At 38.1% G+C, this 27,859-nt stretch overlaps 1 protein-coding gene across 6 annotated transcripts; it reads left to right on the forward strand.

Moving 5' to 3' along the window:
* On the forward strand, positions 1-27,859 carry LOC108985902. Of its 6 annotated transcripts, XM_035683820.1 has the most exons (10): positions 7-1,103; positions 1,989-2,177; positions 9,890-9,982; positions 10,089-10,271; positions 10,361-10,463; positions 10,569-10,754; positions 23,158-23,582; positions 23,673-25,574; positions 26,279-26,865; positions 27,300-27,859. In XM_035683820.1, the coding sequence occupies exons 1-10, from the start codon at positions 870-872 to the stop codon at positions 27,307-27,309; spliced, it is 3,912 nt and encodes a 1,303-aa protein (XP_035539713.1). In that variant the 5' UTR covers positions 7-869; the 3' UTR covers positions 27,310-27,859. The 6 variants fall into 6 exon arrangements, 5 of the variants coding, with proteins under 5 accessions (XP_018813907.2, XP_035539714.1, XP_018813906.2 ...); XM_018958361.2 differs by having other exon boundaries at positions 5-1,103; positions 23,158-25,574; positions 26,282-26,865; XR_004797815.1 differs by having other exon boundaries at positions 6-1,103; positions 23,158-25,574; positions 26,279-27,017.

The following is a 27,859-nucleotide window of genomic DNA, read 5'->3' on the forward strand; positions in this document are numbered from 1 at the left end:
CATTTTTATCATTTTAGTTTCTGATCATTTTTTTTTTCTCTGTTTCTCGCTCTGTTTCCATCAGATTCCAATCATCATCCTTTCCTTCCCCAAATAGATTTTTCCATTCCGTTTCAAATGCACAAATTCCACAAACTTCAGCAATCTCTCTGTGTCTCTCAATCCCTGTTTTCGTTCCCAAGCACCCTCTTCTCTTTTCTCCTCTCTCTTCTTTCCCACAAAACCTAATTCTTCCATCCACGCCTCTTTTCTTTCCCCCATTCAAACCACGGCCCTCCCTCCTTCTCACATTTGCAATTTGGTCTCTTACTCCCACCATTGATTCGCCAACACTCCGACCTTGTTGCGATTAACCAGCGTTTTGTGTCTCGTTGGGTTTTGATAATCTCTTCCGTATTCAATATCGCCGAATTTTTTTTTTCCCCTTTCCTATAGGGTTTTTCCCCGTTAACCTTGTAGATTTTATTTCAATTTCTCACCAAGATATTCGTATACACTTATATTTGTTATTTTTGCATATACAGTGTTAATATCTGAAATTATTTAGGGTTCTGTGTCTGTGATCTTTTTCTGAAACGCCCATAATTATTGGCGGCATTTACAGCGCACATACCATTTTCTAAAAAGCCTATCTGGGCCCTGCTTGTTGAGCTCTGAAAGTTTCCTTTTTAAGCATAACTGTCAACGATTTGGATAAATTGTCAGATTCTGGGGTTTATTGAACCCCAAAACAACCTCTTTGTATTAACGTCCAAAGTTACGTCTCTTGCTTTTGATATCTGTTTTTTTTCTTCTTTTTTGTTGTTTGTTTTGGGTGGAAGGAGTTATTGTAGTTGTTGAGGGTTTTGGGGGAGAAAGTCTAAGCTTGCATGGGCGAACATGAGGAATGGGCACAGCCACCGAGTGGGCTATTGCCGAACGGCCTGTTGCCCAATGAAGCAGCCTCTGTAATGCGAGTGCTCGACTCGGACCGATGGTTAAAGGCTGAGGAAAGGACTGCAGAGCTTATTGCCTGCATCCAGCCCAACCCTCCATCTGAGGAGCGCCGAAATGCGGTGGCAGATTATGTGCAGCGGCTCATTATGACGTGCTTCCCCTGCCAGGTGGAGCATCGATTCATGCATACATGTCCAAATTCTTGACTGGTTTATGTTTATCTGTGCGTTATTGTTATTTACACTGATTTGATATGGTGGTCATCTAGTTCTATATGGTATAAATGAATTATTATAACACACGCACCAAGATTGACGGGGTAATAGTTCTGTATCCACACCTATCAAAAAAATAAGTGAATTATTATGCCTTAACAGTTGAAGAATTATTTAAAATTGAAATGCTTGTTAAGTTGTTGAGTATAAAAGGTGATTGTTAGCTGTGAATGTGAGAAGTTTTTTTTTTTTTATTGGCACCGGGTGTCTAGGAACAGCTTCCCGACTAATCCCGGGGGCTGCATAGGCCATTGGTAAGGAGTTTTCCGCAAGTACACCTCGGGTACTTCAAGGGAAGCTGTGAATGTGAGAAGTTAATTGAATAGACATAGTTGAGTAAGAATGTTGAGGTGAGTAAGTTGCGTGCAGAAAGAATAAAGTGCTGGTGTAACTTTGGAAAAATATTAAGCATGACGTTTTGGGTGATTGCCTGTAGCCACTAGAGGCATGAGGGGACAATCATTAATCTTTTGATATAAGTTAGGGAGAGCTAAGAAGGGAGTCGTTAGTTAAATTGGGAGATAGATGGATTTAACCTTGGATTGAGTGCAATAGTGAGATTGAATTTGTCTGGAAAATTACAATTAGTAGGTAGTGAACCTGTTTGATTTCAATATTTATTTTTCCATCATGCAAATTTGGACCTACAATCATGTTTGTGGAATATCTCATTGTTTGTTCACATCTGTACATTAGAAGTGCATCATCTTCATGTTTTGTATTGTTATATCACTGGGCCTTGTCTTAAATACCTTAAATTTTAATTTCTCTCCGCAGGTGTGTATCTTTGGGTCCGTTCCGCTCAAGACTTATTTGCCTGATGGTGACATTGATTTAACAACCTTCAGTAAGAATCAAAATATGAAAGAAACATGGGCTCATCAAGTTCGTGATATTCTGGAGAATGAGGAAAAGAACGAGAATGCTGAATTCCATGTAAAAGAGGTTCAGTACATTCAGGCAGAAGTATGTCCCTCTTATGTATTTATAATATACTTGATGTTATTTGATAACTATGAAACACGACTACAATTAAATGAGCAAGGCTCATGTTATTTCATAGCAATTATTTTAAATGTACAGTAATGTATAAATTTGCATCCAAATAAATAATCCTACACACGTTAGCACTAATCATACAAAATGAACTTCAGTATTGTGATTGCTATTTAACAAATCTATGCATTTTCCTAAATGTATATCTCATGGTAGACCAGATTATTAATGCATACAACAAATAATTCTTTTTAACAAAGCTTATTTAATGCGCTTATGTACTAACCTTGCATACTTGAATGTTTTTACATAACCTTGTTATATTTGGAGACTAGGTTTGTACATCATACACAAGACTAAGTTTGTACATCATACACACTTCAAAAATTAGTAACTATATATGCATGCTTATATGTAGATATATTCATGTTGCACTTTTTCTCGTATATAGTCAGCTATTAACAAATCTACATGCGCGCACACACGCGCGTAAGTAGATTTAGCTACTCTATATATACACATAAACATTTATATAAATATTTTGCATGTATATGTGAAGTTGTTTCATGTTTCAGCAACAATCTGCTAGTATGTACATAAATAAATGTAGCAACCATATATGTCTATAGTTTGGAGGGATGACTTCTTTGTTCTTAATGTGGAATATTTGGAAGGAGCGTAACTCATGAAACTTTGAAAACTGTGGGAGAAAACTACTAGAATTAAAACCTTTCATGCTTAAGTCGTTGTATGAATGGACTATGGTTCAGAACCATATCTAATTTGCATCCTTTGTAGATTTTATTAGCCCTTGCTACCCTACGCTTTCCTAAAATAGGCATTCCCTTTGATTGTACTCTAGGAACGCCCCTATTTTTATCGGTAAACAAATTTTTATTGATTAAAAGAGTAGGCAAAAGCCCAAGTATACTGGACATATACAAGAGCAATGCCTAAGTGTGCTAGTTTAGTGATACAAGGAAATCATGGAAGGTCATGCCATGAAATCATGGATATACGTGTGTACATGTATATCCATATCTCTATGTATACATGTAAAGTATTTGCATTAAACATTTGGTATACTTGCATCTATTTTTAGTATCTCTCATTATTATACTGTCATTTGTTATGCATATAGACTTTGTATGTCATGAAGAAAAACGCTCCAAAAAATGCTATATATGTCAATAAATAGAAGAAATTTTATGCCTCAACATATGAGCAAAATTAAACTTTATACATCCATAGAAGAAACATCCCACAATAATTTCATTTCCATGACAAAAAATAGGGGTAAAGAATGTTCTCAACAACATAATCCACCTAACCTAAAATCCATTTTTCTAAGCATACTTCATTGACCACATAGAACAAATAACACATCTCCCAATGATATCATATCTTTGAACCTAATATTTGCCATTAAGTTACTTATAAAAAAAAAAAAAAACTGCCATCAAATTTATTTTTATACTAAAGAAAAATAACACCATTATTTAATTAAAAAAATAGACTAACCAAAATGATACCAAAAAAAGAACAAAAATCATTCAACCATAAAATAGCATCTAGAGGGGCATTAGAGGAGTATCGCTGATGTGGGATAAAAGAGTGGTGGATAATTTGGAAGAGTGTGTAGGGGAATACATGGTGGTGTGCTCCTTCAAGAATGTAGTAGACGGCTTCTTCTGGGCCTATTCAGGGATTTATGGGCCAAACCTTTGATAGCAAAAGAAGGTATATGTGGGACTTGGCTAGCCTTCATGGTTGGCGGAACTACCGTGGTGTGTATGGGGCAATTTCAATGCCATTCTATTTTCGAGTGAAAGATCGGGCAATTCTCACCTTTGTCTGGCTATGGTGGAATCTTTTGGATTCATATTCGGATTTTCCTCTTGTGGTCTTGTGGGAGGCTCCTTCACGCGGTCATAAAATTGAGAGACAATCCTCTTGGTCTCAAATAGATAGATTTCTTGTATCATTCTGGGATGAGCATTACCAGCTTTAAATTAAAAGAGGCTACCTCAACAATGCTTGGACCACTTCCCATTATGATATCAACTTGAGAGGTCAACTTTATTTAAAGCTGTAGCGGATTCCAAGTATGTTTGTGCTTGGGAGAGTGGTGCTCTAATGAGGTAAACAGACTACATGGGGTAGGGTTGGGGAAGAATATTAGTAAAGGATTGGCAGTCTTTATTATACACACTAGACCTAATCTGGGCAATGCCACTTGGACCAGATTTTAGCATGACCTTTGGTGTGGTGAGAGAGCTCACAAGGAAGCTTTTCTAGAAGTATATAGGATTGCGAGAATGCTGGATACTTCGATGGCTGATTTAATGTTACTTTTCAATGGCTCCCCTTAGTGGAATGTCAGCAACTCAAAATTGGGAAGTTGATGCCTTCAACTTTTTCAATCTATTGTACGATATGAAACTAAGCACTAGAGTTTTAGAAAAACTTTTTTTGGAGTCCATCCAAGAAAGTAAAATTTATAATTCACCCATTCTAACAGCCCCTAACTATTTAGGACACGAATTCCTTTCCTTGGAAGAAAACGTGGAAGACTAAGGCATCTTTAAAAGCAACTTTCTTCGTTCAAACAACTTCTTTAAAGAAGATTCGTACCACGGATGACCCAAGGAAACACCAGATTATTGTTATGGATTGGTATTTGGTGCTTAATGTGCAAAAAGGGTGGGGAAAATGTGGACCACCTCCTACTTTGAGATTGTTAACGCTATGTGGTATGATTTCTTTAGCAAAGGTGGTTTAGGTCATGCCTAGAAAGGTAGTAGATCTCTTGGCTAGATGGATATGATTAAGGCCTCGTTTGGGAACCCATCTCATCTCACCTCGCCTCATTTTCTTCCCAAACACCACTCAAACACAAGCACTTTTCAATTAAAAACTTCAACTTTTTCATCTAGTCATTACAACTTTCTCAAACTTCCAAACAAAACATAAAAAACAATTCAACTTTTTCAAATTCTAAAACAAAAATAATATTAAAAAATTCTATTCTAACAATATTTTAACTTTATAATATTTTTATTCAACTTTTTCTCTCATTTCTCAAAATCCAAGAAAACATCTTAACTCAAATTATTTCACTACTATCCACAAACCATTTTACTACTATTCATAGATTTCTCATCTCATCTCATTTCCCAAACGAGGCCTTGAGGCAGTACACAAATTGCAGTTGTATGGAAGATGGCTCCCATTTGCCTAGTTCAGTGCATTTGAAGGGAAAGAGCAATAGATATTTCCAAGATTGTGAATGTAAAAGTTTTTTCCTTTGGTCAATTGCTATAGATTTTAATGCACTGAGCCTCCATGAATTTTTCCTATCAGTTTGTAGTTTCAACTAGGTGTTTCTCTTGTATATGATAGTGTTTGGGCTATGCTTATTGTTATTACTAATAAAATAGATATTTACCTATTAAAAAAATGTTCAACCCACATAGAAAGAAGAAAAACCCTCTCTCACACAAGCATTTGGAAATACTGGCTTGCAAACTTCTGAAAATTGTGTGACCAGGCTTTTTTTTAATAATATTTAAACCAACCTTGAATGTTTAAGGAAACAATGTAGATGGGGTAATTTCTCCTATCAAGCAAATGGGATGCTACCACGTGGCATTATTTTCGTGTGAGTTGGAATTAAATGTGTGCCTCATTCATTGAAAATTTTATTCAATATTGGTTTGAACTACGAATGACAATATCAATTTCAACCGGCTAGATCATACCATATTGTTCAATGGATGTAGTGTGTCAATAATTCCATATAGCCAAAAGGGAAGGCGGGGAAGTTTACTTGGTGCTATATAACCCCTAGTATTATACAAAGTGTCGATAGTCCTTACAAGAATAGTTGTTTTTATTATAAGTAAAAAGTAAATTTTATTAATACGAATGAAATAGGCATAGCCCGTGTATACATGGAGTATATAAAAGAACACCGAAATACATTCTAGGAACAATAGATTAAGGACAAGAAGTCATGAGCATTGTTCCCATTAAGTACAATAGCTGAAAACCAAAGTAAGTGTGTGAGCAAAAAAATTCTGAAGCTCCGCCATTGTGCGCTCCCTATCATCAAACACTGCTAATTCCTTTTTGCCTAAATACACCACATAATGCACAACGGAATCATCTTCCACACTGCCGCCACTTGAGGACAACCTTGAATCTCCTTTCAACAAGTCAGTAAATCAACTAACCTCAATGGCATTACCCAAGCGACGTCAACTCTTCTAAAGATCTCATCCCACAACATCCTTGTCACTGCACAATGCAATAATAAGTGATCCACCGATTCTCCTTACTTTTTACACAAGTAGCACCAATCCATCATAATGAGCCCCCTCTTCGTCAAGTTTTCCGTGGTCAAAATCTTCCCAAGAGCAGCAGTCCATTCGAAAAAAGCTACTTTATAAGGCACAAATATTCTTCCAAGGGAATGGAGCATTACCTTGGTCCTTGTGATGCCAATATTTTGTAATACTCCTTGACTGTGCACTTTTTGCTGCCTTTGGACCTCCACGGCATCCTATCCCCCTATTCCGTATTGTTTCTCGTGGAGTATATCAACCTGAAAAATTTTGAAACAATGTGCAATTCTCAATCATGAATATCTCTATTAAATAGGACATTCCACTGGTGAGAACCATGAGAAAATACCCACAGATCCGCCACAGAAGCATCCCTGTTAGCTGTAATACGATAGAGAGCTGGAAAGGCCCTCTCCAGCCAATCTCCACACTAAACATCATGTCAAAACTTGATTCTGGTGCCCTCTCTAGCCACAAAATGGGATGGTTTTCAAAACTCTGCCATCCCCTCCTAATAAATTTACATAAGCCCACGACATACCCCCCCCCCCTCTCTCACTTCGTCGAAGCACCAGCCCCCCCAAGCACTTCTGTGTCTGGAGTCCATAATTTCCGTCCATAGTGAATCTCCCTCCAAGTGGTACCTCCATAACCATTTCCCCAACAAAGCTTTATTGAAAGTCCTCAAGTTGCAAAACTCCCAAGCCACCATTTGAAATTGGAGAACAAACTTTCTTCCCCTTGACAAGATGGATTTTCGGTTCCTCCATTCCCCCCACAAAAAAGCTCGAAATAATTTCTCAATCCTATTCGCCATCCCTGCAGGCAAAGGAAATAGAGATAAAAAATAGGTGGGGAGGTTAGTTAACGTGCTCTTATTTATTTTTTTATTTTTGATAAGTAAGAAACTTTATTAAAACGAATGAAACTAGGCAATGCCTATATACACAGGAAGTAGCAAAATGAGACACCTAATTACATTCTAGAGAGTTGGAAAGTAGACAATATCTCTTGTACATTCCCACCCTTTAGTTAACGTGCTCTTAATTACAGTGAGTGACCCCATTTCGATAAATATAATCGTTTCCAACCAGCCAGCCTTTTCTCTACTTTCTCCACAACCCCATCCTAAATAGCTCTAGCCTTAAAGGTCACCCCCAATGGGAGGCCCAAATATTTCAAAGGCAAGGATGACACTTTACAATCCAGAAGGCTCGCTAGGCTATTGATATTGGGCACCACGCCCACTGCAACCATCTCGGACTTACCAAGGTTCACTTTAAGCCTCGTCACGACTTCAAAACATAACAAAAGTGCTCATAAAGTTTGAATCTGGCCATGATCCGCTTCACAAAAAAGGAGAGTATCATCTGCAAATAAGAGATGTGAGATTATGATAGAGCCATTAGTACCATTATCCACCGAAAATTCAGATAAAAAGCCACCACCCATAGCAGCCTTCACCATCTGGCCAATTGCCTCCATAATGATAGCAAAAAGTAGAGGAGACAATGGAATAGTTAGTGTTGCATAGTCCTTTTTTTTTTCATCAATAAATAAGAATTTTATTAAAATAGGCAAAGCCAAGAACACGGGACATATACAAGAGCAACACCTATGCATGAGTGTCCAAAGATACAAGGAAATCATATACGTTCATGCCATTAAAGTCTATTACAATTGACTAATGGAGTAGATTATGAAAAGTTGTATAGTCCTTAGTACTATACTTAATGAAACATAATCTTTTGTATATTATATTGCGTTATAGTATTATAGTTTTCCCTTAGTCGATGCTATATAATGGTTTGGTATGTAGTACTTATTATACTTAAGTGCTTTGCATTATGGTATTTTAAACCCCTAGGGGTTGGCTCAAGTGGTAAAGACCTTGGTCTTGGTGGTACGCTCCCTCCAAGGTCCAAGGTTCGAATCCCATTGGGTGTATCGGATTGGGGGATGCTCCTCTTGAATTACCCGAGGTCCACTTGCGAGAAATTCCTTGTCGAAGGCCTGTGTACCCCCGGGATTAGTCAGGATGTTGTTCCCGGACACCTAGTGCTAGTAAAAAAAAATAATTATAGTGTTTTAATTATAATAATTATGCCACATCAATTATATTATTATCTGATGTGATATGAACTTATAGAAAAAAAAATGTATTATTACCGGATATGAGAAACTATATTATTATGATACATATTTTGGACTATATTACATAGGCTATTAATGTTTACGTTAGTATATTGTGATCGTAGTATAATAAAAGTTATCTCAGCCTTTTTATTTTTTAATTGTATATATATTTTTTAATAAGTAAGAAGTAATTTTATTACAAACGAATGTATAGGCGAAGCCCATGTACACAAGAAGTATACAAAGAAAACACCTATATACATTCTATGAAAAAAAAAAGGGACAATAGAAAATCATGAACCTAGGTTCCGTTAATCACTAAAGCAGAAAACCAAAGCAATAAGAGTGCACAAAAAAGTTCTGGATTTGCTCCAAAGTATAGCATTGTCATTAAAACACTGCTCCATTTCTTTCCATCCAAATGCACCACACAAGACACAAAGGAACCATCTTCCAAGCCACATCCACTTGAGCACAACCATGAAGCCCGTTCCAACATGCAAGAAGATCAATCACTGTCAAAGGCACCCAAGCCAAAGCAATTCTACAAAAAATGCCATCCCACAAAGCCCTCCCAAGGTCTATGTTTTAAATCTTGGGTGCAAACAATTTCTAGGAGCCATGTCCCATCAGTTAAAGGACAATGATCTACCGAATCTGTGGGATGTTAATGCGTCCCCGGATTTAATTAGGTGAAAGGCATGCTGCGTGAGCCTTGTCTCTGGGGTTCTTCATTATAAAAATAAAATAAATAAAAATTTGTCTAAGAGCATTCAGCCTAGAACTGCAGGTCAACACTCAACGCTCAAACTCCCACCCCTTTTGTTTGGTTTACTTCCAGGATGCTTGTCATCCTTGCAGTGAATGTCCCTTGCTAATTCAGCTACACACCACGTTTAGGGGTGAGCTTTTTTTTTTTTTTTGTTATTGGGGTATTGGGAAAAGATCATTCATGGCTGATAAGCTATTTTTCATCTCTTTTTTCCCCAGCTTTTAAGCTTGTTTTATTTAGAAGGTGCTATTATCTCCTGATCTTTTTTCTTCTTGTTGTTGTTGTTGTTTTTGTTTTAGTTATAATATTTTAGATGTAGCATTAGTTTATGTTCCCCATAACATAATCTAAAATATCTTAGTATTTTGGCTCTTAAGTTTTTATCTGACAATTGATTGGCAATCTTTCTTATCTTCTTATATTTTCAGGTGAAGATAATCAAATGTCTTGTGGAAAATATTGTGGTGGACATATCATTCGACCAGCTTGGAGGATTGTGCACTCTTTGTTTCCTTGAGGAGGTAAGTGCTTCATTTTGGAAACTCATACTAATTCTCTCTACTTTAAAAAAATACACCATGATGATGTCTAAGTCTCTTTGCTGAATCATAGTTTTTGCTTCTTTAGGTTGATCATTTGATAAATCAGAATCATTTGTTTAAGCGTAGCATTATATTGATAAAGGCCTGGTGCTATTATGAGAGCCGGATCCTGGGTGCTCACCATGGGCTTATCTCAACTTATGCCTTGGAAACCTTGGTTCTTTACATATTTCATGTCTTTAATAATTCCTTCGCGGGACCTCTTGAGGTGACTATGATTAGCTCCCATACTTGTTTTGTATTATTTCTTTGTCCATACGTCTGGAATTTTTTTTTCTAATTTCTTGGCATGTTCAGGTCCTCTATCGTTTTCTGGAGTTCTTTAGTAAATTTGATTGGGACAATTTTTGTGTAAGCCTATGGGGTCCTGTGCCCATTAGTTCACTTCCAGATGTAACAGGTATATATAATTGGCTTCAAGATTCTTGTATTAGTACTTGGTTGAACAAATCCCAGATTTTGCCCAGGTCTTGCAGTGATTTTTTCTTACTTGGAAATTTTCCAGCGGAACCTCCTCGAAATGATGGTGGAGAGTTACTACTCAGCAAGTTGTTTCTAGATGCTTGTAGCTCAGTGTATGCTGTTTTCCCTGGTGGTCAAGAAAATCAGGGGCAACCCTTTCTTTCCAAGCATTTTAATGTAATTGATCCTTTGCGGGTAAACAACAATCTTGGCCGTAGTGTCAGTAAAGGTAGATAAATTCTAACCTAATAGACTTCCTAATTAAATGTTCTTAAGATTTTTCATTGAGCTTCCAGAGTTGTTTCTTTATTCATGGTGACTACATCTGTTCATGCCTCTGATACGTGTATGACTGTGGATTATTAGTTGCTGCTAGATCATTTAATTTATTAATCTTATGTTTTTCTTTGTTCTGCTGATTTTGAATTGTTTTGATACATTCTCTGTTGCAATTATTTCATTTGGATAAAATATATTTTAGTCATGTTATTGGTTAGTAGCAACTAGTCACGAGCTTGTCCTCGTTTGTTGTTGGAAAATTGTGCTTTCGACTAGCCAGCGTTGGCGCTATATGAGGAGCAAAAGGGATTTATATGTTCCAGCTACTGCATGCAGGCCACATTTTGGTGTTTAAGTCTGTATTATGTTTAAGTGAGAACTCATAAACAACTTGGTAAGATGGATGTTGTGTTGTTGATTACATAATCTTTCCCATTTGAAATGCAAATCATACTTCATGTGATATCACTTCACTATTTCCCTTTTGTATAGGCTAATTCTACACTTTGAGGCCATGTTTGGTTAGTAGGATTTTTAAGAGTTCTTGAGAAGTTATGAAAGAAATTTTGAGATGTCCTCTTTTTGGGTTGTCTGAAAGTGGGTGAGAAAAATGAGAAATTGTTTAGAGAAAAATTTGAGATATATTTTGTATCAGAGTTTGTGAAAGATGGTAGGTAGATTTGAAAAATTGTATCGATAAGATTTTGTGGGAGTTGATTTTTGGGCTTTTGTGAAAGTTGTTTTGATTTTTTTGCTCTTTGTTTTCACAAAAATACCGATTAGTTTTCGGGATTTAAAGATTTTTGGATTGGAGTATAAATTTTGAAAGTACAGCCATGCTGGGTTTGCTCTTACATCTATTTTTATTCCAAATCTTGAGATGGGATTAAGGAATGCAGAGTTGTTATTCCATGGAAATAGTCCCTTGGCTTACAACTTTTTAAAAGGTCACTGGTTTTCAAAATTGACTTTTTACTCCGGTCTTGTTTTGTTTTATTTTTTAAGTCCATCCATTGACTCTCTGTCCAAAACCCTCACGGAGAGATTTCCACATTATCATATTGCTAACTCCATGCATGGCATCCAAGAAAATATAAAAAAATAAATGTACTTACAAAAGTACAAAAGCACCGGGCCTAGATGGTTTCACAATGGCATTCTTTCAAGCTTGTTGGGACATTGTCAAGGAGGATCTCATGAAGGTTTTTCTCAAATTTCACTCTTTTATGAAAGTTGAGAAGAGTCTTAACGCCACTTTCATCGCCTTAATCCCTAAAAAGGCAATGTCGGTGGAGGTGCAAGATTTTCGTCCCATAAGCTTGGTATGTGGGGTCTATAAGATGATCTCAAAAGTTCTTGCTAAGTGACTAAGTAAAGTTATTGGGAAGATCATCTCGAAGTCACAAAATGCTTTCGTTAAAGGAAGACAAATTCTCGACCCTGTTCTTGTTGCAAATGAATGCTTGGAGAATAGAGTAAGAGACAGCACCGCAGGTATCATGTGTAAATTGGATGTGGGGAAGACGTTTGATCATGTGAACTGAGATTTCTTTTTGTATATTCTTAGCAGACATGGCTTTGGGGAAAAATGGTGTTAATGGATAAAACATTGTATCACTACTGTTAGATTCTCTATTTTGCTCAACGGCACTCCCGAAGGCTTCTTCAACAGTTCTTGGGGTTTGAGACAAGGGAGGACCCCTTATCCCCCTTGTTATTCATTATTGTGATGGATGTGCTAAGTAGAATGATGGAGGGGATGGTGGACAGGGGCTTCATTTCAGGTTTCTTGGTGGGTGATTCCTCACAATGTAGCATATCAATCACTCATCTCCTTTTCGTCGATGATATGTGACCCATATCCTGATAAGATTTGCTCTCTGAGAGCTCCTCTTCTGTGTTTTGAAGCTGTCTCAGGTCTTAAAGTGAATTTATCTAAGTCTGAAATTGTCCCAGTTGGTTTGGTTAATAATCTAAATGAAGTGGCGGCCATTTTGGGCTGCAAGGTGTCATCCTTGCCTATGAAATACTTGGGACTTCCTTTGGGAGCTCCTCATAAATCCAAGGCAATGTGGGATGTGATTGTTGAGAAAATCAAACGCAAACTGGCAAGTTGGAAGATAATTTACTTGTCTAAAGGCGGTAGAATTACACTTATCAAGAGCACTTTATCCAATCTTCCAACGTACTTTTTATCCTTGTTCCCCCTTCTTGCAGTAGTGGAAAATAGATTGGAGAAGCTTTATCGTGATTTCCTATGGGGAGGGTTAGAAGAAGAGAAAAAATTTCATTTAATCAAATGGGATAAAGTCTGCACTCCTTTGTCTTATAGTGGTTTGGGGGTTAGGAAATTGAGAACCTTTAACAAGGCTCTTTTTGGTAAATGGCTATGGAGGTATCATCAGGAAGGGGATGCTCTTTGGAGAAGTATCATCGATACTAAATACAGGAGCATTTGGTGGGATTGGTGCTCTAATGCAGTAAGAGGGGCCTACGGAGTGGGGGGTTTGGAAATTCATTCGGAATGGATGGGAGGACATACTCCACAAGTCCAGTTTTGAGGTGGGAAGGGGTACACGAATCATATCTTGGCATGATATTTGGTGTGGTGATGCAGCCCTGAAAAACGCTTTCCCCTCTCTTTATAGGATTGCGTCAGACAAAGAAGTTTCTGTGGCTGATAATATGAGCATCACTGCTGATTCTCTGCACTGGTCCGTGAATTTTTCTAGAGTTGAATAGGATTGGGAGGTGAATGACATTGCTAACTTTTACAATGTATTATATATGCTGAAAGTGCAACTAGGAAGAGAGGACAAGCTACTATGGACACACACAGGAAACAAGAAATTCTCAGTCCGCTCTTATTACAAGGTATTGATGGTTAACCCCTCCAATGCCTTCCCTTGGAAGAGCATTTGGAGGAACAATGCTCCCCTCAAAGTAGCTTTCTTTGGCTGGTTGGCTTCCCATGAGAAATTATTGACCATTGAGAAGATGAAAAAGCGCGGCTTCTACTTAACAGATTGGTGCTTCATGTGTAAACACAGCAGCTAATCAGCAGACCACTTGCTTCTCCATTACAAAGTAGTAAAAACTCTATGGGATGACGTCTTCACTAGGCTCGGTATAGCATGGGTTATGCCTAGGAGGGTGTCGGATTTATTGTGGTGTTGGATAGGGATTCTAGGTCCTCGTAATATTGCAACTGTTTGGAAGATTGTGCCCCTATGTTTAATGTGGTGTACATGGATAGAAAGAAATTGTCGATGTTTTGAAAATAGGGAACGTTCCCTGGATGGTTTTAGGACCTTCTTCTATCACACATTGTTGCTTTGGGCTTCATCCATAGTATGGAATGGAGCGAGCTTTAATGACTTTTATGCTACTTTTCGTAGTGGGTAGTTTGTAATTAGGCTTTTTTCTTGTATACTTCCTGTGTACTTGGGATTGCCTATTTACGTGGATCAATAAAACTTCTTACTTATAAAAAAAAAGTAGAAAAAAAAGATAGACATAAAAGTAATAGGTTGCCATAACAACTAAAACGTAAAATTGAAACTTACAAATAATAAATTTAAGAAATAAAATTTAAGTTGGAAGCTTGGTATTTTTATTATGGAATGGTGCTTTATGTGTAAAAGGAATGGGGAATTGGCAGATCATCTTCTTCTCCATTGTGATGTGGTGAAGGCTTTATGGGATGAGATCTTTGTTAGGCTGGATATTGCTTGGGTGATGCCCAATAGGGTGGTGGATCTTTTGGCTTGTTGGAGTGGAATTCAGGGAATCGTCAAGTAGCGGCTGTTTGGAAGATGGTGCCATTATGTCTTATGTGATATGGTGCATATGGAATGAGAGGAATGGACGCTATTTTGAAAATTGAGAACGCTCATTGGGGGGGATTAGAGACTTATTTTTTCATTCTTTGTTACTTTGGGCTAAGGCTCTTGTATTAGAGGGGGTCAACTTGAATGATTTTTATGCTTCTTTTTCTAGTTCATAGGTTGTAATTAGGTACTCCTCTCTTGTATACTACCTGTATACTTGGACTTTGCCTAATTATGAGGATCAATAAATATTCTTATAAAAAAAAGTTTAAGAAATAAAAACTAAAAAACTAGAAAGGAAACAAAACATAAAAGAAAAAAATGATGTAGAAATTTAAAATGAATAGAACTTTATCAACAAAAAGTGCATAAACTGGCAGTTGTTGCCTTTTTGTTAATAATACTTATCTTACTTATAAAAAAAAAAAAAAAAAGTGCATAAAAATAAAGAAAATAAATGCAAAATAAATAAAAAAGAAGAAATTGGGGAACGGAAACTCCCCCCCGCGGGATTGTCCCACTCTACTTGCACTTGGTGGGGAGAGGTCTGGGTAGGGGCGAAGAGGAGGAACACCCCCCCTCCCTCTCAAAGTTAGATTTTTTTGAAATATTTTTTTTTTCCTTTTTTTTTTTTTTCTAAAGAAGATAAGGTAAGAAAAAAACAAGTGATCATTGAACTAGAAAAAATTATTTTAATTGAGATGTCTTGGAGGTAGAAATTGAAAGTTTTATAGTTTTAAGAGAGGGCGATAGATGTTTTCCCTCAAGTGGCTAGCAAGAATAGGAAACAGTACTTTTGAGATGCTTTTGGTGGATGGCTCGAGCCTATGGTCAAATTGAGATAAGGAATCATATTGTGGAGTATTATGAGTATTTGCTTTCTAAGCGGTTTATGTGGAGGCCCAAGCTAGATGGATTAGCACTTGAGTTCATAGAGGAAGAGATGGCCATGTGGTTTGAGAGGCCATTTGAAGAGAGTGAGGTTCTCAAATTGGTAATACATATGATTTTGGACCTGGATGGTTTTACAATGGCTTCATTTCAAGCCTGCTGGGATTGTGATTAAAGATGTTACTAGGTATTCCAGGATTTTCACACCAATAGCAAGTTTGAGAAAATCCTTAATGCTACCTTCATGGTCCCTGTTCCCAAAAAAAGAAAATAAAAAACCAGGGCAATGGATGTTTAATGATTATCGTCCCTTTAGCCTTGTTAATAGGGTCTAAAATATAATTGATAAAGTCTTTGCTAATGTCAGATTTTGGTTGAATCCTCTTTGAGGTGCTTCCTTCTCATTATATAAAAAATAGTTCCAGAAATAATTGCAAAGATAAGATTGAGAATTCAATTTGAATCTCAACAAACTACATCTTTATCTTATCTAAACTAACCTGACTTTATCCTATCTAAATATATACGAGTTTAATTTAAATACAACATAAGATTAGTAAATAAATCCTAATCTATTTGAAATTCAGTTCTGCTGTATCCCAGTAAAATCGGAGATTAGTTGCCATGTAACCCTAGCCTCAACCCAGTAAAAAAGGTGATTAGCTGCCTAGCTGCCATATCTTAAAGAAAACCCTAGTTTTCCTTTGATACCCTCCCTCAAATTGATGCTAGTGAGTCGACTAGCAGCAATTTGCTAACTAGGTATTGATGCCGTTGTCGAGTCAAAGTTTTGGTGAAGATATCAGCTACTTGGTGTTCAGTGGACACATGAGGGAGAATGATAGCTTTAGACTCATAGGCATCTCGGATATAGTGACAATCAACCTCGATGTGCTTCGTACGTTCATGAAAAATTGGGTTGGCTACAATTTGAATGGCACTTGTATTATCACCATGAAGAGGCGTGGGATGTGCTTGTGCAAAGCCAAGTTCTGAAAGAATACCACGCAATCACATAATTTCCAAATATGCAGTAGACACACGATATTCAGCCTCTGTAGATGACTTAGTTACACAATTTTGCTTCGTACACTTCCAAGAGATAAGAGAATCCCCAAGGAAGACACACCATCCAGTAGTAGAATGTCGAGAGTCTGGACATCCAGCCTAATTTGCATCACTGTGGCAACTAATTGAAGAGAAGAACCATTAGGAAAAAGCAGTCCACGATTAGGAGTCCCAAGTAGATAGCGAATAATCCGACGAACAACTACAAAATGAAGATGTTTAGGAGAATCCATGAACTTACTAACAGTGTGGACAACATAGTAAATATCAGGGCGCGAGATGGTAAGATAAATCAAGCTGCCAACCAACTTACGGTATAAGGTAGGATCCAAGAGAAGTTCTCCTTCGTCTTTCCTATACTTAACATTCATCTCCTGAGGAGTATCAACTAGAGTAGTATCTTCCAATCTCCCTAATTGAACTAGGTCTTGAATATACTTGTGTTGATTGAGAAATAAACCATGTGGCTGAGACCTAATTTCCAACCCTAGAAAGTAGGTAAGATCCCTAAGATCCTTCATGTGAAACACATCATGAAGATTTTGCTGAAGGTTTTGAATCAAAAGTCTATCCGAACTAGAGATGATAATATCATCTACATATACCAATAAAAATACTACTCCAGCATTGCCCTTGTGCAAAAATAAGAAAGCATCGTACTTATTTTGCTTAAAAGAAAATCCTAGCAAAGTATCGCGAAATTTCTCAAACCAAGCTCGAGGAGTTTGTTTAAAACCATACAAAAACCTCGTCAATTTATAAACAACCGTAGGGGAGGAAATAGGCATACCAGATGGAAGTTTCATGTAGACATCTTCCTTTAGATCGCCATGCAAGAAAGCATTCTTGACATCCATTTGACGTAATTGCCCAGATTTAGAAGCAGCAAGAGCAAGTAACAAGCGAACATTAGTCATCTTGGCAATTGGAGCAAAAGTCTCATCATAATCTATGTCATACTCTTGGCAATTCCCCAAAGCAACCAATCTAGCTTTATATCGTTCCAGTGAGCCATCGGAACGAAGCTTCACGAAGTATACCCATTTACTACCAATTGGTTTGATAGAAGGAGGACATTGTACCACATCCTAGGTTTGATTAGCCGTAAGTGCATCAAGTTCTGTCTGCATTGCTTGCTGCCAGCTCTCATGCTCCATAGCCTGTTTGTAACAAGAAGGGATAGCAATGGAAGATAATGTAGTAGTCATAGAAGTGGGGGAAGAAAAACCATATCGATCTGGTGGGTGAGAGACACGGGTAGATTTCCGAGGAACAGAAACCACAGGAACTATGGTCGATGTTGGATCAGGTGCCGGAGTAGGAGAATCTTGGGAAGCCATAGGAGACTCGGCTAAAGCGGTGCTATGACGTCGAGTGTAGACAAAACCAGGTTTAAACCGAGCCACTGGAGCAGAATAGGTATCAGGAATGGGCATAGGGAAGGGCTTGGACTCATCATGAAGAATTGAAAACGAGGTGAGATAGGATCGACATGAGAGAGAGAAAAATTGCTGATTTAAAAAAAATAACACATTCCTGGAAATTCGAATTCTTCGTGCATTAGGATCATAACAGAGAAATCCTTTTTGAGTGGAACTATATCCAAGAAAAGCACACTTAACAGATTGAGGAGTCAATTTATGTTTTTCATGTGGTGGAAGATGAACGAAACACACAACCAAAGATATGCAAATCAGAATAATTAGGAGTGTGACCAAACAGTATGGAATAGGGAGAAACATTATGTAAAACTGGTGTGGGCAATCTATTAATTAAATGGACAGCAGTAGCTAATGCTTCACACCAAAAACGAGATGGAACGGTGAGTCAATAAGAAGAGCCCGAACCATATCAAGTAGATGACGATTCTTACGCTCAGGTTGTGGTGTAGATGTGCAAGAATGTTGAGAAAGAATACCTTTTTCTTGAAGAAAATTCTGAAATTCACGAGACATATATTCACCCCCAGAATCAAATCGTAAGACCTTGATTGAGGAAGCAAATTGTGTCTGAATGAGTGCAAGAAAGGCCTTGAAAACAGAAAATACTTCACTTTTAGTATGGAGAAAATAGATCCAAGTGAATCTACTGCAATCGTCAATAAAAGTACCAAAATACTTGTAGTGAGCATGTGATATAACAGGAGATATACCCCAAACATCGCTATGAATTATATCAAACACCTGAGAAGCATGAGAACCAGATTGTGGAAATGGTAGCACTTTGCTTTTGGCAAGTTTGCAAGAGGTACAATCAAAAGAAATTGTTTCCATTGAAACAGAATTTTTATTGTCAATGGCACCAGATTTAAACAAAGGTTGGAGTACATTAGGATTGGGATGTCCTAAACGTCGATTCCAATCCTTAGTACTTATCTTGACAGCATTACAAGAAATAAAGGAACTAGACGCAATAGAAGCTGAACTAGGATTTATTGGAAATAGCCAACCCTCCTTAGGACCCCTTGCGATCATCCTCCCGGACACTCGATCCTGTACAACACAACTAGAAGATGAAAAGGAGATATTACAATTATTTTCAACAAGCTGTCCAACAGAAAGTAAACTTGTGGAGAGAGTAGGAGAAACCAAAACATTTCGAATGACGGGACATATCACCCAGGGCAGAAATTGGTAGTGAACTACCATTTGCCATGTGGATTTTGAGAGGACCATCATAGGACTGAAGATTGTGCAACAATGTGGAATTATTAGTTATATGATTTGAGGCACCAGAATCTATTAGCCAAGAATTAGGGGAGGACTTTGGTTTACCTGAGATGCCTAAAGCAGAAAAGGCAGAAATTATCATTTGTTGTACCATATCGGGAGTAAGAGTAGTAGAACTAGAACCGGCAGGTGCTGAAGCATGAGTAGCAGCAGCAGGAGCTGAAGAAGAGGATGCACCCAAGACTTAACAAAGGTGGAATAGGCACTCTCTTGCTTCTGAGGAGGTTGGATTGGGCAGTCCTTGATAATATGTCTAGATTTTTTGCAATAGTTACAAAATTTCTTTGGACAGTGCGTGGCAATGTGACCAAATCCCTTGCAACTATAGCATTGTGTAGTGCTGTAGTCTCGGCCCTTGGATTTGCCTTGTGCTGTAAATGCCACTTGAGCTGAAGATGCAAGCTGCTGTTTCATTGTACTCCGAGTAAGTAACCTTTGCTCCTCCTGAAGCAAATCTCCCAAACAATCATCAAGAGAAGGAACTGGATCTCTATTCATTAACTGAGAATGAACAGATTCAAAATCTGAACGTAGTTTCATAAGAAATTGATCCCTCCTACTAGTTTCATGCACACTTTGCACGTGAGGGAGACCATCGGCACGGATAGAAGAATACACAATGTCAGTGTATTCAGCCCACAGATTTGAAAAACCAGAATAGAAGTCCTCCACTAATAAGCCACCTTGAGAAAAATTAGCCATCTCAAATTCCAACTGAAATCTTCGAGCGGAATTATTCTGAGTATAGATTCTCTTCAAATACTCCCACATAGCTTTGGAGGTTTTGTAAGGTCGTAGATTGAGGATGATGTGAGGCTCAATAGAACCTAGGATCCAAGATATGATCTTGGCATCCTTACTCTCACATGTAGACAATTCCTTTGCACTATTAGGGGCTGGAATAGTCCCATCAACATGACCCCAGAGTTCTTTACCCTTGACAAGAAGCTGAAAGTGAAATGCCCAAGCAGAATAATTTTTTCCATTGAACTGAATGCACAAGGAATCAGATTTTTCAGATGCCATGAAAACAGACCAAGAGCAAGAAAAGAGAGCTGCTGCTGTGAAATAAAGGACCCTAGGAAAATCAAGAAACTAGAAGCAGCCTCTGGAAAAAACAGAAAACAGAAACCCTAAAGATTTTTGGGTTGGCCGAGGAAGTGCAAAAAAAAAAGGAAATCAGAGTAGCTCTGATACCATGTCAGATTTTGGTCGAATCCTCTTTGAGGTGCTTCCTTCTCATTATATAAAAAATAGTTCCGGAAATAATTACAAAGATAAGATTGAGAATTCAATTTGAATCTCAACAAACTACATCTTTATCTTATCTAAACTAACCTGACTTTATCCTATCTAAATATGTACAAGTTTAATTTAAATACAAGATAAGATTAGTAAATAAATCCTAATCTATTTGAAATTCAGTTCTGCTGTATCCCAGTAAAATAGGAGATTAGTTGCCATGTAACCCTAGCCGCAACCCAGTAAAATAGGAGATTAGCTGCTTAGCTGCCGTATCTTAAAGAAAACCCTAGTTTTCCTTTGATAGCTAATTGGTTGAGTTGGGTTTAATTTCAAAGCCAGCAAATGGGTTTGTCAAAGGTAGATAAATTTTAGTCTCTATGCTTATTGCTTATTAATTTCTTGATAGTAGGCTCAGACCAAGTGAGCTAGGGGTGTTTTGCAAGTTAGATATTGAGAAAGCTTATCACTTGTGTTCATGTTAATTGGAGTTTCTTCGTTATTTACTTGGGAGATGCAGTTTTGGGGAGAAATGACAATCTTGAATAGTATATTGTATTTCTTCTATCTGATTTTCTGTATTGGTGAGTGGCACTTCTTTTGGTTTCTTCGGTAGCTCTCATGGTTTAAGACAAGATTAGTTGTTTCTGCAACTTTTCGTTTTTGTCATGGACGCTGGCTGCGATCTGTTAGCTGCAACTGATATATTGACTCCTGTTGAATTGATTTAGTTTTATTGGCTATTGTGGATGGAGGTTCTCTCTGGATTTTTTGTGGGGGCTATTAATTTTGCTGTGCTTAACATTTCTTGTCTTTCCCTTGGATGGATGTTTGTATGGAGAAATAAGGCTCTGTGTGACTTCTTTCATTTGGACAATGGCATCGGGGAGGATTCTTACTCTAGACAACATGAGGAAGTGGGGCATGATAGTGGTTAATTGTTGTTGCATGTGCAAGAAAAATGGGGAGCTGGTTGGATCATCTTTCTTCTACATTGTGTGGTTGCCAACATCATATGGAAGATCATCTTTGGCTTCTTTGGGATTGTTTGGGTGATGTCCTCATGGGTTGTGGAATTCCTAATATGTTGGAAAGCTCAATTTGGCTACCATCCGTGTGCATCTTTGGGGAAGATGACCCCATCGTGCATACTATGGTGTCTATGGAGAGAAACCAAAGTATGGCTTTGATGACATTGCAAAAAAACAAAATGGTGTTGGAGCTCAAGTCTTTCATTTTAAACACCTTTTTCATTGGATAACAGCCCACGATAGTGTTGCTCTCTCTATTTCTCTTTTCCTAAAGTTTTTACTTTTTCTTTTTGTTTATTAGGTGGATCTTTTGTATACATCCTGTGTATTGGGGTAAATCCCTTTTTCATCATTAATTTATCTTACCCATAAAAAAATCCCATATTTTGTTTGCTAATGATACCTTGGTATTTTGTGGGGGCAAACCCAAAGCACCTCTGCTCTCTAAGGGCTCTTTTTCATCCTTCGAAGCTGTTTTTGGGTTGAAAGTGAATTTAGTTCAGTCAGAGCTGGTTCTTGTGGGTAATGATTTTAATGTTGATATTCTGGCTGCATATTGGGGTGTAAGGTATTTTCTTTGCGTATGAAATATATTGGCCTTTCTTTGAGCTCTTGTAAGGCCAAGTCTATTTGGGATGGTGAGTGAGAAGATACTTGGGCTCTTGCCTACTCTTTTGATCGATAAAATATTGTTTACCGATAAAAACAAAAGTTTTCAACATGAGAGGGAGGTCTTGTGGCAGTCATAGTGGATTTTAAATTTGGTTATGCTTGGGGTGGGTGGTATTCTAATGAGGTACATGGACCTCAAACTATAGTTGAGGGAGGGGGGGGCCGCGGTGATGGCTGTAGGCATCTTGCACGTGCACTAACAGGTTGAAATATGAATATTTTCAATGCTCCTTGTGCTAATAGCCGTTATACTTCTTCTGTGTTGTACTGTAGTGTATTGCACGATTAGCTTGGGGCTGTATTTGCCTATTACTTAGGAGATATTCACCTTGTTGCACACACCATATTTAATGAATGATTGTGGCATTATTCACATTTCACACATTCATGTCACCCGAATTGCATGAGTATGTGGAGTCCATTAAATAAATGGACTGTAGCCCGATACATGGTAAAAGGTATTAAGAGTGATGGTTCAACAATGTATGGCTGGAAGGTGGATATTTTTTTTTTCTTTTTTCATTTATAAAACTAATCTTTTTTTTCTTGATCAATAAAATCTTATTTTACCTATCACAAAAAAAAAAAAAAAAAAACCTAAGCTTTTTTAAATATATGTCAGCTCTGTGCATACTTTATGCACTTACCTGGAAGTTACACTCTAGAGGACTGAGAGTCACGAAGATGTCCATTTGTGGAGTTCAGTCTCTTGTTTTCCTTGTGTTTATTATTGTTGGCATGATTTTACAATCACTGGTTGGCATGATTTTACGCGCACTCGTTGGCATTTATAGTAATAAAGTTTTTCATATTATTCAACAGCAATAACACAAGCACGGGCTTACCCTTTTCTACAGACAATATCATATTGATACATGCATATTTTCTAGGTAACTTTTTTAGGATACGCAGTGCTTTCACATTTGGCGCTAAAAGGCTGGCAAGGTTACTTGATTGCCCAAAAGACGACCTATTGTTTGAAGTAAATCAGTTCTTTTTGAACACTTGGGAGAGACATGGCAGTGGCCATCGTCCTGATGCCCCGAGGAATGACTTGTGGCGCTTGGGATTGTCCAATTCAGACCACTTAAATGAGTCTGAGAGTCTCAGGAGTAATTCAAGTGGCCAAAGAAAGGATTTTTTCTCTGGTCATGAAAATGAAAGTCAAGTTGATGAAACACGAAGTTCGCGTGGTGATTCCTTCCAGCATGGGAATCATTCCCTGGAAAGTGCATCTAGAACCAGTGATGTTTCTACAGTCTCCCATACTAAAAGTGAAAATGGAAACCCAAACAACTTGAGGGTATCCAATCAGGTTAGACTTGAAATTAATTCCAATCAAGGTACACATGTGGATATGGTTCAGAAAAGTTCTAAAGCTGATAAATTGGCAAATGACATCCAGGGGAAGTTTGTCTTTGCAAGGACACGTTCCAGCCCTGAGCTTACTGACACGTATGGTGAAATTTCTTCTCATGCAAGGTGTAGTAGAGCCCCAGAAAGTGGAAAAAGCCAGAACTCTTCTGCTAGGTTGGATAATAGGAGGAGGAAGAACCCAGGATCTGATATTTTGGCAAGCCATAGCACTAAAACTGATCCTTCATCTGTTAGGCACTTCTCATCCCATCAAGGTCTAGATACTGCTGCTGATTCAAACAACGGTTCCAATAGTTACCATGAGGAGTCAGGTTCAGGAGCTATGAGTGAAGACTTTGCTACTGTCCTGGGGACACAGGGAATGCATCAGGACGAGCAAGATATTGTGAACATGTTGGCATCTTCTACAGCACATGGTTTTAATGGACCGGTTCATCTTCCATTGAATATGGCTTCAGGTCACTTACCACTTCCTCTACCATCTCCTATCCCCTCTTCAGTTCTAGCTTCAATGGGATATGCTCCAAGAAATTTGGGTGGAATGGTTCCCACAAATATCCCATTTATTGAGACATCTTGGGGAACAAACATGCAACATCCTCAAGGTTTTCCTTCACCATCAGCTCCAAATTTCCCTGGCATGGGATGGGGCTCAAATCCTGAAGATTTGATTGAACTTGGTAAGGAGAAATTTCAATCAGTTGAAATGAACCACAGGGAATCTGATCATGATAACTGGCATGAGCAGGACAGGGGCTCTGCTGGTGGGTTTGATCTTGATCATGAAAGTTTTGAAATGCTTCAGTCGGATGACAAGCAACAGTCAACTTCAGCTAGTTTTAACATTGTTCCTTCCTCGCGGGTTGGTAGTTCTAAAATCTCTACAAGAGTTCAACAGAAGATTACAAAAGAAAACCGAGGGTCATTAAGGGTAGATCATATAGACAATGTTGATTATCATGATAACAGAGGAAATGATGTTTACTATGATGAGCAAATTGCAAGTCCGAGATCATTGTCCACTGCACCCCCTAGTTCGCTGAGGAGTAGAACTTCTTCAGAGAGTTCTTGGGAAGGATCCTCGGCAAAGGTCTCAAAGTCAGCCAAGGAAAAACATGGTAGGAAAACTGTTACATCTGCTGTGCCATCTCATGTGAAAGGTAAGAGTGTGTCTGATCTATCCTCCACTCAAGCTGACAATGACAGCAGAGACTGGAGTCCACTTCCAACCATGGGCACTGAAATAGTAGAAAGAAGCATTGGACCTGTTGCTTCTCTAAATGTTCCAAGCCATCAAATTCCTCAAATGCTTTTAGGTCATGGTTCACGGCAAAGGGTTCCTGATAATTCTGGAGTTGTTCCCTTGACCTTTTATCCTACAGGGCCACCTGTTCCTTTTGTTACAATGCTTCCAGTGTACAATTTCCCAACAGAGTCAGGAACTTCTGATGGAGTGACGAATCATTTAATTAGGGAAGAGCAGCTGGATAATGGTGATTCTGGTCAGAATTTTGATTCATCCGAGGGTCTTGATCAGCCTGAGGTGTTAAGTAATTTCAATTCTATGAGAAGGGCTGCTGCTGTTGACCCATCACAGCACAAGGCTGACATTCTTAACGGTGACTTTCCTAGGCATTGGCAAAATTTGCAAATTGGGCGGTTTTGTCAAAACTCACGGTATCCTGCTCCTATGATTTATTCTTCACCTGCTGTGATGCCTCCTGTCTTATTACAGGGTCGATTTCCATTGGATGGTACAGGGAGACCTCTGTCAGCAAATATGAATGTCTTCACTCAGTTTATGAGTTATGGGCATCGGGTTGTTCCTGTTGCTCCTCAGTCTGTTTCAAATAGACCTGCTGTTTATCAATGTTACGTGGATGAAATACCAAAGCAGCGTAGTGGGACCGGAACATACCTGCCAAATCCTGTAAGATCAATTGTAACGCCCTTATAAATTGTTAAGCAGTTTCTTTGCTTTTTAATTTTGCAATTAGAGTATGCCAGCGAATTACTTTTACACTAACATTCTTTCATATTGGACCTTTTGGGTGGAACATGAAAAATACAAGACCCAACCTTAATTCTGGTGTTTTTTTCTCCCTTGAAATGCATGTTTCATGTATATTATTTTTTAACAAGGTTGACGGTATGTTACAATGTGGACAATTTTTAATATCCATCAAAGTACTCTTGTAATAAAGTACTTTGGTGGATGGGTTTGAAATTTTGAGTTTTTGAGAATTAGAGTGAAGTCAGTTTTCCGTATTTTATTTTAGTTTTTTTATTTGCTCCTATCAAAAACAATATTTTATTTTTAATTAGTTTCAAGTTTTATCTTTTCTGCTCTGTCAAAGTTCAAAATTAGTGGTGCCATAGGGTTATGGGTAATAAACCTAGGCTTGAAAAACTCATTTTTTCGTTTATCTGCAAGATATTGGATCCTATTAGTAGATATATATATATTAAGGATGAGAAACCCCAGAGAACGTGCAAACACAACATTTTTTTTGCTTGGTTAAACCCCAGACGTATAAAATGCGTCACTGTTAGGCTGAACTTACAAGCGCTGATAAACTATGCTTTAATACTTCTATTATGTGGATGTTTTAATATCTTATGTGCATACTTCAGAAGGTTTCTAATTCGGACAGACATTCTACAAGTTCCAGACGAGGGAATTACAGCTATGATAGAAGTGACCACCATGGTGATAGAGAGAGGAATTGGAACATTGATTCGAGGTCGCGAACTGCTGGGCGCAGCCATGGCCGCAGCCAAGCTGAAAAGCCGAACTCAAGATCAGACCGGTTGGTGGCAAGTGAGAGTCGAACTGACAGGTCTTGGGGACCACATAGACATGACTCATTCCCTTCATACCATTCTCAGAATGGTTCAGTTCGCTCAAACTCTATGCGGACTGGTCCTGCCAATGTGGCATATGGAATGCATCCAATACCATCCATGAATTCCAGTGGGGTTTTGTCAAATGGACCTACTATTCCACCTCTCGTTATGCTGTATCCTTATGATCATAGTACTGGCTATGGATCACATGCTGGACAGCTTGAGTTTGGATCACTTGGACCTGTGGGTTTCTCAGCTGTGAATGAAGTATCACAACTGAATGAGGGAAGCCGTTGTAGTGGGGGATTTGAAATTCATGGTGTCTCTGCTCAACGGTCCTCACCAGATGAGCCTTCTTCACCCCATATCCAGAGGTAGTTGGTGCGCTTTCTCTAAGACCGCTAATCATCTTAAACCAACTAAAATGCATCAAGTCTATAAACACTATATTTTTCCAGTTGTGGAGCTGCCAGCTTCTGGTTGACCCAATAGTATGGGTCCAGCTCTTCACTGCTTCCCCCAAAAGGTAAAAAAAAAATTAACTAGTTTTATGGACTTTGCTGGTCCTTTCCTCTTCCTTCTTAGGACAGCCCTGAAATTTATTTGGGTGGTGGTTTTGTTTATTGTCTTAAACTTGTTATTATGATAAAAATTATATCTGAAATATTTTTGGATAGCGTGACATGTAACACCAGGGGAGAGAAGAGGATGAATGATACTTGTTTCTTCTACGTTTGCTTCAGTTGCTTGGTATTATTTCACTGGAATTGCTTTGTGATGCTGTCATTTTTTTTTTTAATCTTAACAGGGGGATTTGATTATTTAACAGTTCGGTAACTCAGAGGAAATATCAGTTGAAAGCTGAGGATTTTCTGCCTCTTGCATTTCCAACCGAGGAGGGAATGATAATGGGAGAAATTATGATGGGAAACCCTTCCCGTTTTCGAACGAGGGATGCCATGATTGAGGAAGAATTGGCTATCTGATTTGAACATATCTTAATATGTTTCTCATGGAAAGGTCACCCTCAAGTGCTGGCCTTGTGCTTGTTTGTACAATACATAGTTGGATGTGCTCTGTTTTCAAGGATGACAGAGTTTCGGTGGTGCTGGATGCAGGAATTTAGTTAGTTTTTCTTTTTAGGCTCTGATAACTTGTAACCCCACTGAAATAGGAACTCCATGGGCTTCGAATTTAGGATTTTGCTTATAAATTTCTTCTGTCAGGATTTTCTCTTACACAATGTATTAGGGTTTTTTCATTAATATGCTCATCATATCGCGGCTCTTTTATTAATAGCCCAATATGTTACCTGTGTATCAATAACAACGATAATTTTGGATGAAAAATTCTACCTAGCTTTGACTA

Source organism: Juglans regia, chromosome 12 (assembly GCF_001411555.2).
Source record: "Juglans regia cultivar Chandler chromosome 12, Walnut 2.0, whole genome shotgun sequence".
In the NCBI taxonomy this organism is placed as follows: domain Eukaryota; kingdom Viridiplantae; phylum Streptophyta; class Magnoliopsida; order Fagales; family Juglandaceae; genus Juglans; species Juglans regia.

Coding starts and splice junctions, on each gene's coding strand:
- LOC108985902 (XM_018958360.2), top strand. CDS start 870: ATGGGCGAACATGAGGAATGGGCACAGCCACCGAGTGGGCTATTGCCG. Junction 1,104..1,988: donor TGACGTGCTTCCCCTGCCAG/GTGGAGCATCGA, acceptor TTCTCTCCGCAG/GTGTGTATCTTTGGGTCCGT. Junction 10,464..10,568: donor TTCACTTCCAGATGTAACAG/GTATATATAATT, acceptor GAAATTTTCCAG/CGGAACCTCCTCGAAATGAT.